This window comes from Octodon degus, unplaced genomic scaffold (genome assembly GCF_000260255.1).
Source record: "Octodon degus isolate 3935 unplaced genomic scaffold, OctDeg1.0 scaffold00058, whole genome shotgun sequence".
Lineage (NCBI taxonomy): Eukaryota > Metazoa > Chordata > Mammalia > Rodentia > Octodontidae > Octodon > Octodon degus.
In genome coordinates this window covers 5273373-5288809 of record NW_004524634.1, presented here as the reverse complement: position 1 = coordinate 5288809, position 15437 = coordinate 5273373, and the positions used below count along the sequence as shown (strand labels likewise).

The window sequence follows — 15437 nt, the reverse complement described above, 5'->3', positions numbered from 1 at the left end:
CCAGTCAGGGGCTGGGGAGATAGCTCAGTAGAGTAAGCACTTGCCTGGCAAGTACAGGGTCTTGAGTTCAATCCCCAGGACTACACACAAAGTCAGTCATAAAAGACAGGATACTATACAATTCTGTTTATATGAAATGCACAGATTAGGTAAATCTATATAGAGAAATTAGATTTATTGTTGTATACTATGGCTGAGAGTAGGGGGAAGGAAGGACATGTGGTTTTTTTAGGAGTGATGTGAATGTTCTAAAATTTTATGTAGGTTGTAAAACCCAGCAACTATACTAAAAACCATAGGATTGTATACTTTAAATGAATACATTAGTGTGGCATATGAATTATATATCAATAAAGTCATAAATTTTAAGTGGGAAAAAATTGAACTTTTCCCAAACTTTACCTATTTGTTAGAAAGTAGTCTCACACTATTTTTCCAAAGCATGAAGGAGAGAAACGTATTTCTTCTGTCTTCTAGTGCATACTGAGTCCCAACTTCATTTTCCCATGTGCCTGTGGAGTTGTCAAGGGCTCAGTGTAGAAAAACCCCTCCTGGTGAAGAATGGGCCTGTGGGCTTCCTGCAAGGGTGCACTTTAGTTCTATGAACCCAGGTACTTTTCCTCCTTAACAACAAATTCTCCTTGAAGCTTGACAAGCAGCACAAAAATTATTTTCTTCCTTTCTTGCAGAAATATTCACTCCATAAAGGTAACCTGAAATTCACTGGGTAAAGTCAGAGTGCTAGAATGGCCAACACTAAGAGTCAGATGCTAAACGTTTAGGCTCTTAATGATCTCTCCCATTCTTTTGGCCTGCCTCTTCAGCTCCAGAGCAAAAGACTGAACTCTTCATTTGTATCCCCTGTACCACTTCCTGGAGGTTGGCTCACCTTCCCAGTTCTAAGGGCTCACACTTGCATGCCTGCCCACTCCTGAACTGCTTTAGCTTCCTCCTTCATGCATGGCAGGGCTTGGTTCAGAGTGCTGGGAGCAATTCCTGCCCTGGCAGGTCAGAGGGAACAGGGGAACACATGGGCTATCAGGTTGGTAAAGGACTCCAAAGCAAGAAGGGTGCAGACTTTTCTCAGATGAAAATTCCTAGTCTATGGCCAATAGCTACATCCTGAAATAAATCAACAACTAAATTCAAAAAAATGAGGAAAATTTAAGACAGTTTTATTTTCAAAGTCCTTGACATATATAATGTAAAAAGACAATAGCAAAGTCTAAAAATAGCAGGAACTATCCGCCTGAGTGTCAGAGTACTTTAAGGAAAAGAGGAAGAGGACGGGAAGGTGGGTGGAACACTCAACATTTTCTAGCTTCAGAACGCAGAGAGCCCAAATCACAGCTAGAACATCCTACTGCTGGTTACAGATTCTTTACAAAGGTGTCTACCTGCAGGAAAGAGAAAATTCAGGTTAAATTTCATGTTTTCAGCAGATAAATCATTGGTTCATCCATGCCATGATGTATATACGTCCAGTCCCAAGAGCTTTTGTGAGGCAGGGAAAATGGGCTGGAGAAGAACTGTGAACTGTCTGGAGTCAGATAGTACCAAGTAGCAGAGCTGGAAAAAGAATCCAGAAGTCTCATTTCCCTAATTTTAGAATACGTTAGAGGAGGAAGTCAGCTGGCAACCACATGTTACAAGCCAATTATTCAAGATTATTAATTCAACATACTTTAGAAAATAGGGATTATATTTGTAACTTAAAAAACATCTCACAGGCTTTGGAGTGTGAAATGCAATTTGAGATGCAGAACACAAGACCTAATACACTGAACATGGAAAGCAAGGGCCAGAGAGATAAAAGTACAACAGAGGAACTAGAAAGCAGGAGCTAAGGTTCTTTCCACCTTTCTGATGAGTTCTTCTTGTCTGGTTACTTCTTCAGCAAAGTCATCATTGACATCCAACACCAACACTGGGATGTTCTGCAGAGCTTCAAAGTGGAGTCTGCAAGAATTATAAACATTTGGGTAATGAGAAAATAAATTTGAGCCACATTTTACATATTCATCAAATTTTAGTAATTCTAAGAACAAATCTCAATTGATGTGATTTCTCAATGAAATTACATAAGAATCTAAAAAAATCAATAAAGTTCTCTTCAAAGAGGAAGGATGAACAAAGAGAGCTTGAGATTTTTCTTCAGTTGAGACTGATATTAAAGGTCAGTGCTCTAAACATTTTTAAGTGATGACATACCAAACCTGAAGAAAGGGCAGGAAGCAACTAGAGACATCAACTTAGTAAAGCTGATGTTCTCCAAAAGTTTACCCTTCATTATAAGCCAACTATTGCAATCATCAATCATGATGTTCAATATAAGGAAATTTACAAAAAGGCTAGCGAAATAGAATCTAATATTTAGTATAACATTTCTGAATTGGAAAATGTTGTATATTCCCAACCATGTCCTTCCAGAGCTGCATAGTGAACCTCTCATTTTGAACTGGGAAGCAGATCTCTAATACTGCTATTTTCCACTTACTTGGTTGACTTGTGAACAAGCCAAGCTTCGTGCTGATCATGAAGCTGCTCCAGATAGGCCAGTTCAATTCCTTTCTCTTCCTTCCTGGCTCTCTGGTACAATCTCTTCAAACAGATCTAAAAAATAATCAATTCCCAGACTTCACTGAGTTCATATGCTGTTCTGGCTGTCACAGTGCAGTCTTGGAGCAGGGATCGGGACTTAAACCTGCCCTTCCTTGGAGTATCCTTAGCTGGTCAGTGGCAGACACCACTCACCCTATCAACCAAGCTAGGGCCCTGGAAGTTGTCTTTCTTCTCTTCCCAATCGCAGCAGTCACAGAACTCAATCCCTTTGGTTGGTTCTCTCCTTATTTCTTCTCTCAACCTGCCCTAATCAGGTGCTCACCACCTCACACCTTGGCCTATGGCAAGGACTTTTGACTGTGTTCAAGAGGTGAAGTGTTTGGAAAGAGGACAGGAAAGCCCAGTGGTTAATCAGTCTTTATTGTGTACTAGTGGTGTGATCTTGGTGAGTTTCCATTCCCACCACAACCCACTCCACAGGTCCTGGGAGGTTTTGCTGAGATAAGGCAAGAAAAAGAAAACACTTGGCAAAAACTGTTGTTTCCTTTCAGTTTGTCCCTTCAGCCTGCTTTCCACAGTGCTGCATTACTTTCTCTGCTTAAAGTACTTCACAGGTTTCCTATGTTTAACCACAAGTTCAAGAAAATATAAGGCATTATATTTATAAAATGGTAAGTAATTTGAAACACCTTTCATATCATATGAGATCCTCACTCTGGACTAGAATGTGAAATCTAAATGGGCCCGAGATCAAGAAGCGAGGGGGAAAAGTGAGCCCACTTTGCAGTGTGTGCATAATTCTCTTCTCCTATGTGGGACAGTTGGAAGCACACTGACTCAGAGGTGATGTTCCCTTCTTTACCTGTCACACAGCCTGTCTCTCCGATGTCTCCTCAGTGTCCTTAGATCTTCTCCTGGCCTAACTCCTTCAGTCACATTTGACCTCCTACCTTGGCCTGTGGATAGGCTAACCTCCTTCACACCTCAGAAATTTTGTTCCAAATATTTTTTCAGCTTGAATTGCCCTCGATCCTCTCTGCTGGGGAAAACATTTCATTATTCAATGTCACCTGTTTTGGAAATATAGATGGCTTTATCCACTGACTTAGGGCTTCCCTCTTTCACATACCTTAAAAGTGAACTTTATTCTCTAATATACTACAAAGTATTTCCAAAAACATTAGGGCTTCATTGTTTCCATCTCACCTTTCTCTAAGGAGATGAAATCATGTAAGCAAATTTCATAGGACTTTATGTGCAGCTTTTCCAACTGAGGAACATAGACAAGTCTTGTGGGTTAATAGTTTTAGTATTTTTCATGTCTCTGCCTTTCTTCTGATCAATAAATAATTACCCCAACTCAGATACAGTCCCTGTGCTTTCAATTTTATAATGTAGATGATAAATAAAACATATGCAAAATAGCAAATTAAGTGCTAAACCGTATGTGCAGCTGTTCAGATGAAGGAGGGGGTGACAGGCTCTCTGGAGAGGCAGCATGTGCTGCAATTCCTATCTCTGCAGAGCTCTCCTTTACCTTAGGCCTCAGCTCACTGGGCACCTCTCTGGGAGGCAAGTGCTTGCAGGTCCTGAGAAAACAGACCACTGATGGTTTTCCAGATGAAACAGAGGACCTAGAAGGGTCTGCATAGGCTACTAGGAAGGCACAGCAATGTGTACTCCTCTACCATTTTTTTTTTTTTTTGCGAAAGCAGGGATTGAATTCAGGCTTGCACTTATTCTACTGAGCTATTTCCCCATGCCCTAGTATCTTTTTTTTCAAACGTATTTTACGTTGTGGAGGAAGACCAGGGATATGGCTCAGGTACAGCACCTGCCTGGCAAGCACAAGGTCCTCTGAGTTCAATTCCTGCTGCAAAAAACCAAAACAAAACAAAACACCAAAAAACATTTAAACGTATTTTTTTAAAACATATTTTTAAAAGTATAGGGTCTTACTACACAGTTCAGACTTGGGGGTGGGGCCAGCATGGCATGTGGTGCTGAGGATTGAACCCAGGTCCCTGCACTTGCCTAAGCAGGCACTAAGCCCAGTAAGCCATCTTGCCAGCCTCCTCTAACATTTTCATTTCTCTTTTTTTGTTTTTGTTTTTGTTTTTTGGCGGAACTGCGGATTGAACTTAGGCCCTTGTGCTTGCCAGGGAAGTGCTTATTCCACTGAGCCATCTCCCCCGCCCAACGTTTTCATTTCTGATATCTTGTCTTTCCATGTTCATCTATCTTTACTTATTTTCATTTGCTACCTTTCTTCACTCTGAGCCTGCCTCTTCTTTCCCTCTGTCTTTATACCCCTGCATCCCCATCCTCACTGCTGATGGTTTTGAGACCTTTCCCCCTTGTCCTCTCCTTCTCTAATCATAGCTTTTCACTAGATCCCTGGCTTCCAGCTACCCACCTGTCTTCCTCCACAACTTTTTATATACCTTCAGAAGTAATTTTTGTACACACACACACACACACACACACACACACACACACTTTTATTTTTCTACTCAGCACACGAGAGGCTGAGGTAGGAAGACTGTAGTAGTTCATTATCACCTAGCCTATATGGTGAGTTCAAGGCTAGCTTAAATTGCATAGTAAGAACTGTTTCCAAAAAGAGAGGGCAGGAGGGAGGGAGACAGGAAAAGAGGAGAGGGGAGATGGAGAAGACAGGTAGAGATTGAGATGGAGATCTAGATTGACCACATGCTCTGCACTTGTTTTTATTCACTTAAGAATAATCTTAGGGGCCAGGGATATGGCTCAGGGGTACAGCACCTGCCTGGCAAGCACAAGGTCCCCTGAGTTCAATTCCTGCTGAACAACAACAACAAAAAGAATATGTCTTAGATATTGCTATATATCAATACAGAAAGAACTTTTTTATTCTCTTTTATAGTTTCCAAGCTTTTTAGTTTATGGTCAGAGCATAATATATTCAATAGCCCTTACTAATGAACCCTTGGGTTGTTTCCACTAATCTACTATTACAAAAAATGTTGCCTTGTACACAGGCTATTTTGCACATGTGTGAGTGTATCAATTATCATGGAGTAATTTTGTTCTGAGACACCGCACTATGTAGCCTCAGGCTGACCACAAACTCACAGCAATACTCCTGCCTCAGCCTCCTGACTGCTTGGATTACAGGCATGAGCCACAATACCTGCCTCTCAATGGAGTGAGCTGCAAGTACTATAATTAATAGGTAAAAGACGTTAGCACTACACATTATACACTGTCAAAACTGCCTCCTCAGAGGCTAGCAAGCAAGTAGTTAGGATTTCCAAACATGGCAAAGCTACCTAATTTTCCTCTTGGAGAGAAAAATACTATCTGAACTAGTTAAAATAAGCACTTTTTACAATATAGCTTTGTTTTTCAAGCACACATAAGGATAGAGCAATTTTACACTGATTAAAAAATGTGGGGCTGGGGAGATGGCTCAGCAGAATAAGCACTTGCCTGGCAAGTGTAAGGACCTGAGTTCAATCCCCAGTTCCACCAAAAAAAAAAAAAAAAAAAAGTGCACGGTTGTACTATTAATTTAACAGAGCAACCCCCCCTCCAACTAGGTAAACTATTTTGAGCATTTGGCAAAATTCTTAACTTTATTGGCATAGCTATGACAAATTTTTTAAAAAGACCCTATGCAAGCAGTGCTTTAGCCTGGCCCCATTTCACTTTGTTCCTCATAAGGAAGATACACCTGGGTGTGAAAAGGACAGCCAGAGTAGGTACAAATGGCAGGGGAGGTGCCACGCGGCTGTCTCTTGAGTGTTGGGATTACAAGCGTGGGCCACCATGCCTGGCTCCTTTTACTAGTTTTGAAGCTGCAGGCTGGTTCACTGTTTAGAATTCAGGAGGCAACCAGTGGAGAGGAGCCAAGGGCTCTCCTAAGATCCTTTTCACATAAGTCTAGACTTACTATTTGCCAGGGCTCTGTGCTGGAATATCAGGCACTGATGTTTTGTGCAGAGGTGTTTCAACTTCTATTCTCTTCCTCCTTTGGGATGGTTACCCCTGAATCTCAAAGAAGAGTTTCTATGCCACTTCAGGGAAGGATATGGGAATTTTCAGGTCTAATGCCATCAAAATAGCAGAAAAATCCTCAATTAATCCCACAGCGAATCAACTGTTTTTCTTTTCTGCCATTAAGTTGCAATAATCCTCAACCCCTTTCTTTTTCTACCAGCTGAAAGACTTCAGTTAGTCTCTCAAGAAGACACACCAGTCCAGTAACGGTCCTCCTTTTCTTCTTCACCATCCCACTCCCTTCTCATCAATCACGTGATTGGCACAAATAAAAGTGAGGTACACTTGCTTGCTTGCCTCTGGGTCCCAGCTTGAGCCCCAGAAACAAGAGCCTGTGAGTGAGCTGTCTACACAGCCCTGCTTTGCTGTCAGTACCGATTTAGCTCACCTTTTCCTTGGTTCCTCCCAGCATGGTTTTCCTGGTACCAACCTGGGGCTAAATTCTGTCTCTAGGAACAGGTTAGGTCAGCACTCTCTCACTCTCTCAATGGGAATCTACATTTTCTATTAAACATATATTAGTACACATTTGCAGTATGAGTGGAGTTGATACACATATACAACACATCTTAGGTTTTTTTTTTTAATCCCCTTTCCCCCTCCTTCTCTTGATCCCTTTCTCATTTGAGAAAGATCTATTTCCCTACTGCTACCTCCTATTATGTCTTTTATTTTGCTCTTTACTTACAATACATATTTGTTACATAAGAGAAACCATGCAATATTTAAGCTTGTGTCTGATTTATTTCACTTAATATTACGGTCTCAAGTATATCCATTTTGCTATAAATGATTCGTTTATCTTTATGGGAGAGTAGTACTCCATTGTGTGTAAATACTGTCCCTTCTCCTAAGGCTTATCTTGCACTGTCTTACTTCTTTCATCCAGCCATTCCATGATTCCTGCTAGAAACCTGTCATCTCTTCAAATTCCAACGCAAGCCATCTCTCTGTTCAGTTCCACAGCACTCTTTCTCCTTCATGGTCCTGGCCCTAAGTCTTCTTGAGAGCAGGCTTTCTCTCTAACCCTGCCCCTACCCCTACTCTCAGGTACTTCAAGCTGTCTTCTCTGGTAGAGGACCCCTCTTTCTCCCATCACTGACACCAATCCCTTTCCCTAAAGTACAATCACCTCAATTTTTGCCTCTCCTATTCTTAATCCCCCAAAATAAAGCCCCTTGAAAAAAGTCTCATAAATGTGACCTAGCCAGTCAACTTGCAATGAATACACCCACCTGGAACTATGTTCTCTTCATGGAACCTTTTCAGTTCTCTGGCCTCACTGAACCTCTAGTTTATTTATTTTTGAGCAGAATATATTTATTCAGAGAAAGAAAGCTCCTGTCCAAGAGAGGGACAGGAGGGGGGCCCGAGCGGGTAGTTCCCCCCGAACCTCTAGTTTAGTGTTACAGTTTAGATCAAGAATGGTCCCGACTGGGGCCAGGGAGATGGCTCAGTGAATGAAATAAGTGTTTGCCTGGCAAGCGCAAGGGCCTGAGTTTAATCCCTGGTTCCACCAAAAAAAAAAAAAAAAAAAAAAAAAATTCCGAAAATTCTCATTTGCTCAGAGATGGGGATTTTGGAAAGTGAGTGGATTATAGGGGCACTAGAGATAACCTGGTGTAGGGAGTGGGGCCCTAGTGAGGGTCAATGGACACAGGACCTGGACGGTTATATTTTCCTCCAGGATGCTTCCTTTGGCTCTGCTTCTTGGCTACCATGGTATCAGTACCCTTTCCTCTGCTATGCCAGTCAACCATGAACTAAAATTCTAACAAAAATCAACTCTTTAAGTGATAGGTATAGAGTACTATGTAACAGAAACAAAAAGATGACTAACATATTTAGTTTCATCTTAAACATTAAACTTTATTTCCGTTTATGACTTAATTTCCATGTCATAATCCCCCAGAAAAATCCCAATACAGAGATGCCCAATATCTGGCTCCAACAGGACCTTCAATGACCATACCAAAGGAAGGAAGAGGCCACTGGCTGCAGGTCAGAGCAACTGAGATCCTGGAATGAAACTGTCTCAGTGATATTTGTTTCTCAATAAAATTATTAAAAAAAAAGAGTGATGCTGGAATGATGGCAATGATGCCCAATCTGTTCTGGCTTGTTGCTCCACCAAGAGAAAGACACTTCTACACACAATCAATTGCTCAAGTATGCTGCAGCAGGTAGGACATGGAGTGCTCACTGCTAGCGCAGAGGTGTCTCCCACAGCTTTCTGCATTCTGTTAATGTCTGACTCTTAACTCCTCAAAATGAGGGGCTTGCAGAATGTTTCTTAAAGGATTTCCTATTGTCTTAAAAGGATTTTCCTAGGGTCTAAGCCTATAGGTTGGGAGTTACCTGGGGAGCAGCTTGTAGGTAGATGATGCCATGTAGGGAGAGCCGGTTGGCAAACTCTCGAAGGAGAAAAGAATTCCAGTCCTGATAGATATGCCATTCAACATCACTGAGGGAGCCATTTTCAAAAAGATTCTTTGCAAAGATGTACCTGGTTGAAAACGTAAGCGGGATGGGGTAGGAGTGGAGAGGACAGAGGAAGAATGGGAAATGGAATGAAAGGCACAAGAGAGAGAGAAAAACAGAAAAATCAATAACCAACTTGTTCCTTGTTTGTTCCAACCACTTAACCTTTCTAGCTCATCAATCCTTAAGCAATCTGAACTCTTAACTCACAGCACCTTCCCTGCTCAACAGTTTGATGGGAAATTGCACCCGGATGGAGTAGTTCACCAGGGGGGGAAAAAGAAAGTCACTGGGAGATTTGGTCCCAGACAAGTTCCCCTCCTGAAAACCAGTTGCAGGATACAGCAGAGGGTGCATATAAATTTGAATTTTTGGGATCTGATTATTTCAGCAAGGCCCCAAACATCAAGTATAAAACCACCTACAATATTTCACTTAAGTATTGAGAGCTTCTAAGTCTCCAAGCATCCTTTTCTCTATCTAAGAAGTGGACAGGCAACTGTCTTTATGTGGTGTCATTTATGGAGCAGGAAATGCATTTCCCAATGACCTCAGTGTTACCAAGAAGGCAGACTATGCTCCAAAGCTTTTACAGCTTGCTCCTGCTGCTGCTCAGCTTCCAAGTCAGATAAAAGAAAGCAAAAGGTAAAGATCAAACCTTCTTTTCTCCTTGCTTACTTCTACAACAAAAGGAAGATCTGATGAATAGGAAATCAGAGCTAAACAGAAACCATGACTTCAGAGGGTCAAGTCTGCTTTCAAACTTCAGGTATCTTGATACAAAACAGCAGTTCCCATCTTTGACAGTGGCCTCCAGTTTCTAAGGCAACAGTCAGCAACTGGCCACTTCTAGGAAAATGAAATTCAGAATCCTTGTGTAGGAATCGATCAGAGAAGGACAGACTGAAGGCTATGGGTGCCACCCTTGTGAGAAGGTCTCAGTGTAACTCTGTAGGATCTAATCCTGACTCCAACGTTCATGAGCCATATCACCTTAAAAAGTCACCTGAGCTCTCTCAGCCCATTGTCTTTGTTTTTATTTATTTATTTATTTTTGCAGAACCGGAGATTGAACTCAGGCCCTTGAGCTTACCAGGCAAGCACTTAAGTCTACTGAGCCAACTCCCTGGCCGGCCCATTGTCTTAACTGCATGCTGCACTCATAAAGTCCTTGGAAGAGTGTTCTGGCTTATATCTAAATGTCCTCCCTAAAGTCTCATTTGCTAATAAGTTGGGCTTTTAATGGGGGTGACCAGATCATGGATGTGTGACGCTCGATTAGTCCACTGATGGGTCTATATTTGGGCGTGATGCTGGGAGGTGAAGCCTGGTGGGAAGAGGTGGGTCACTGTGGGTGTGGCTTGAAATATATACTAGTAAAATTAGTTAAGTCCTATAAAAAGGGCCTTTCTGCCCCCCAGAATGAGCACTTCACTTACTATCCCAAAAGCTAAAGTGCCAAGTACTAATGGGAAGGGAGCTGCTACACGCGCATGCAGGTGCTGTGGAGAACAAGGCTAAGTACCTAACAGCTGGGGCCTCTGCTCTAGAAGCAACCACTAGCTTTCTCATTAACTCAGTACAAAAAGTCTTAGATTTCCTCAGTCTTGCACTCCCATCTCCCAAATAAGCCAAGCTCTTCTTGTGGGACACAGACCACACTACATAAGCATGAGTCTAATCCCTGCTTCACTGTGATATTGGATTTAAGACCAGGAATGGTGCCCACTCAACTGTGATATTTAAGACCAGGAATAAATCTGCCTTCTCTGTTGTAGCCCCAGGTTCAAGCCTAATGCCCAAAAGAAGCATTCAATAAATCCGTGCTAAGCAAACAAAGAAAAGGGTGCTTCCCCTGTCCCGACCACCCCCACGTTGTGCCACTGAGATATAACTCCAGCCCCTAGAATGAATTTTTAAAATAAAAGGTCTTAATTACCCACCAAGATTAGAACTTGTGATTAGTTATCCTTTTTATCTCAAAAGTGTCCTTTCTGATGAAAGCACGCAAAATACTGTAGTTCCCCATAATGTAATCGATTCTATGTAGCTTCTTCACAAAGCATTTCTAATTATGTATTTCTATTCCTCTGTTTTCCTATGAGAGGTATCTTGCATGCTATCTCACTAAGGGTCTAGAATTCAAAAGATCAACTGTGTACAATGTTTCAAAGCAACCCAGGTGATTACTTATAAATTCAACTTTCTTCTCCAAGAGACAAGGCTTTGCAGAGAGGGGAAATAGGAAGCGGTATAGCCAACAGGGGAAAAAGAACTAAACGTGAGAGCTCATACACCATGATACACACACTTAACTTCCATAAAGAGTAGGTTCTCAGGGCCTAGAAAGAAGGAATGTGCAGCCCCTGGAGTTTTGTTTCACATCTTACATGATTTCTGAGGTAATACCAGAACAAACACAATGAACCCTTCTTTCTTTCTTCCAGGAGGCTTTATGGGAACTAAGAAGCAAAACTAGTTTTTTTTGTTTGTTTGTTTTGTTTTTTTTGTGGAACCGGGGATTGAACTCAAGCCCTTGTGCTTGCCAGGCAAGCGCTTATTCTACTGAGCCATCTCCCTGGTCCCTAAAACTAGTTTATCTAATTTGGAATTAAATAGGTAACTAACTAAATGTCTTCAGCAGTGAATGGACAATGAAAATGCTCCATTTTTCATTCTGGTAAGTCAACATGGCTTAAGATAGAATTTTGCTTGAAAGTACCACTTCACTGACAAAAGTCATTTACAACCTTCAAATACAAAAAATGGAGCAGTGTCCCGAGGTCATCCCCAGGAGTCCTCACCATCAGTCATGCTCTGGTTTCTACGGCAGAACCAGAATGCAGGAGCTTGGCTAGGCTACCTCTCCTGGAACAGATGGGCTTGCTTCCCATGCTAGCTGCTGATCTTTATTAAAAGTGACCTTACATCTCAGTCCCCCAGGTGGTCAGGATGAGCCCCTCCCCTGAGGTAACACATGCACTTGTTTTCAACTCTAGACTCTGGAGAGCAATAAATCTTGTCACAAAAGGAGCTTTAAAAAAAAGGCTAAATTGAGACAGAAGCCAATTTCATGATATGCTATTTTTGCCTAGACATCCTTTCTTGATGAAATAGATATTCTGTGTAATCATTTTAGGATTTTAAACCCATCTACTTTTTTCTTAAAGCTAATAACCAACCATCTGGTTTCTGAGACATGTACCATTACTACCTGATGTATTCTGTGTCTTTTAGCATGTAATCATTATAGCAGGGAGCTACCAGTTTGCCTCTATGCAGTAAAATAAGGAAACGTAAGGCAACTGGTGGCACTGTGGGAAGTTCAATGCATTTAGTTTATGAAAAATATAATCTCTTCTTGACCTACATGAATATGGTATCTCAGAAAAATTATAACTTCATACAAAAATGCATAATACTGACTTTACAAAGAAGACAAGTTTTTCAAAGTACGACTTTTAACAACTAGAGCAATGGCCTGTGCAAGAAAAACAGATCTGAACAAAGGCCTTGCGACTGGCAGAGGTCTTGGCATCTTACCTGTCACTGTACACAGACCTCTCAAAGATCTGCATGGGCTTCTGGGCCTGTAAAAGTTTCTCAGGGAAGGGCTCCAGCTGTACTTTCAGGCGGCTCATAAAAGAGCATGTCTGGAATGTATAGGACCATCGAGCTGGCTCCTGGTACATCATGTCCAGCAAGTTTCCAAGACATTGGGTAGTTTGATCCTAGAGACGATAAGAAAAAGTGGAACTTTCCTATACGGTGTAGAGGAAATAAAAAAGTTTAATACTTAATACAAGAAGAAATGACAAATTTCCTTCCACTAAAAAAACACAACCAGATCTTCCTGCTTAACTGAAACCATAAAATCAAGGAAGAGCTTTTCCTACCTCATTAGACAATAATCTGATTGAGGAAGATGACATGCCACCTTCCACATAACAGAGAAGAGTAAAGGAAAAACTACACGTAGAATTAACACATTCATTGATAGATGGATTTGTGGAGTTTGTCAAGGGAGGAGTTAATGATCAATAATCATCTAAACGTCTACTTTGATCAAATTTTTCTACTGTAACAATATATTGCTTCTCTTTTGAGATTCCAATTGTGGGTATTTGTTTCTAAAACTTCAAAGTAGATAAGAAAGCAATTGTTTATTTGAAAATCCAACCAACCAGCCAGCCAGCCAGCCAGCCAACACAAAACCTTCTAGAGAGAAGGTCTCTAAAGAGAGTAAACTATAATTTGGAGAGTTTTACTTGCTTAGGTGGAAACTTCAGACTGCAGGTTCTTTTCTGGACTCTTTTCATTGACTTATTTCAAAATTCAGTTTTGTACAAAGCACTCTGTGCGTGTGCGTGTGGCCGGCTCAGCCTACCCTCCGGGCATGGCTGGCATGGCATGTGTTGCTGGGGATCAAACCGTGGTCCCTGTACCTGCTTAAGCTTGCGTAAGCATGTGCTTTAGACCACTGAGCTATCTCACTGGCCCCCTGTGCAAAATACTTTGGACCTGCGTTTATTCATGCAAAGCACTCTGGGCCTGAACTTATTCACTCAGTCATTATCAACTAAAGGTCGGCATGGGCTAGGGATATAAAAAAAGTAACATTTATGTCAATGCTCCCTATGCAATATTATTTAATTTTCAAAACAACTCCATGAGCAAAGGCTGTTATGTCCATTTTGCAGAGGGGAAAGTCTACTCAAAGGTTAAATAACTTACTTTCCCAAGACCTAATGGGGTTTAGGAAGTGCTGAATCTCTCTATTTCTTCATTTTAAAATGCCTCTCACTCAAGGCGAATAAGACATGGTTTCTGGACTTAAAGAACTCACCATGCAAATGGGAAGGTGAAGACTAAGATATAAATAGAATATAAGGCATATCACTTGATTACATGATAAAGGCCAATCCCATATGGTGGAGGGAATCTCAAAAGTTTCTTTTAAAAAGGCCTTAAACTGCAAAGCAAATGATGCATGAAATTTCCATAGATAGAAAGGAAGATCAAGGAGAGAGCATTTTGTTGGATGTGGTGCAGGACACTGGTAGTCCCAAGACTCAGGAGGCCAAGGCAAGAGTACTTCGTGTTTCAGGCCAGCTTAGGCTACACTATCAGTCCAAGGCCAGCATGAACTGTGCAGAGACTCTGCCTTAAAACAAAACAACAACAACAAAAAAGTGTTGGGGCTAGGGAGACAGCTCAGCAGTGTAAGTGCTTGCCTGGCAAGGGCAAGGACTGGGGTTCGATTTCCAGCACCACATGTTGTGCCACCATGCTGACCAGGACATGATGGCACATGCTTGTAATCCCACTGCTGGGGAGGCTGAGACAGGAGGATCACTATGAGTCTGAGCTGCATAGTGAGACCTTGTACCAAATAAAGAAATAAAAGACTTAAAAACAAAAGAAAACAAAACAGTGTTTCAGGTGACGATAAAGATACGGAGTAGGAGTGGAGTAAGGTTAAACAAGAAGCAGTTCAAGCTGGTTATAAAACATTCTTGGAATACACAGAAGGATCCCAGCTCTCTGAAAGGCTTCAGTTAAGCAATGGGTATAGAGGTGAGTGGAACTAAAAGCTCTTTAACTCACAGGTGTGTTCAGAATTTGTCACCTTCCAAAGCTTCAATGCACAAACACAAACTATGCTCACAAATGGCTCCTAAGAGCTGCAGGTTGGGAGCAGGGGGAGAACAGGAATTTCAAGTCTCTGATGGTATATGTCCCCAGGGACTACAACAGCAACCCCTGCTCTGCCATAGAGTTCACATCCCAGGAGGTGTGGTAGGTAGACTAGGTGTGGGTAATTGTACCAGTGGGTTTTTGGGGTACCATAGGGAGAATGTCCTGGAAGAAAAATCACTTACATAATTTCTTTAAAAAATTCATCTCAGCTACAGACCAAATGCAAAATCTCTCCAAATGCATAAACAAATAAAAGGATAATAATTGGATGTAAAAATATTCTGCAGGCTGGGAAGATAGCTCAGTGGTCTAAGTGTGTGCCTTGCAAGTGCAAGGATCTGGGTTCAATTCCTAACACCACATGATGTGCTGGCCACCAAAACTAGGCATGGCGGTGTATGCCTATAATCCCAGCACTGGGGAGGCTCAGCAGGAGGATCACTATGAGACCGAGCTGCATATTAAGACTCTATAAAATAAATAAATAAATAAATAAATAAATGATTTTTTAAAAATTAAAGGGAAAAAAGAAACTGTTTCAAAAATATTCTACAATTTAAAAGGAGAGAGGACCAATTTGTGGGCTTAGGCACACAGGAAGCAAATAAGAAAGATCTCAATGGAATTCAAATAAGAATAAGTAGTCATAAACC

General features: G+C 41.4%; 1 protein-coding gene across 4 annotated transcripts in view; it reads right to left on the bottom strand.

The window, feature by feature from the left end:
- Window positions 1-204: 204 nt before the first annotated feature.
- Window positions 205-15437, bottom strand: part of Dguok (deoxyguanosine kinase) — a 41161-nt gene continuing 25928 nt past the window's right edge. The window contains exons 2-7 of one of the 4 annotated variants that reach the window (XM_023718462.1): window positions 12628-12815; window positions 8962-9109; window positions 4397-4435; window positions 2498-2613; window positions 1860-1959; window positions 205-1397 (exon numbers count right to left, since the gene is read on the bottom strand). In XM_023718462.1, coding sequence (XP_023574230.1) covers window positions 1371-1397; window positions 1860-1959; window positions 2498-2613; window positions 4397-4435; window positions 8962-9109; window positions 12628-12779 — 582 coding nt within the window. In that variant the 5' untranslated portion in view covers window positions 12780-12815 and the 3' untranslated portion in view covers window positions 205-1370. The remainder of the gene's footprint in view (window positions 1398-1859; window positions 1960-2497; window positions 2614-4396; window positions 4436-8961; window positions 9110-12627; window positions 12816-15437) is intronic. The other 3 variants (XM_023718460.1, XM_023718461.1, XM_004634099.2) reach the window with 3 other exon arrangements.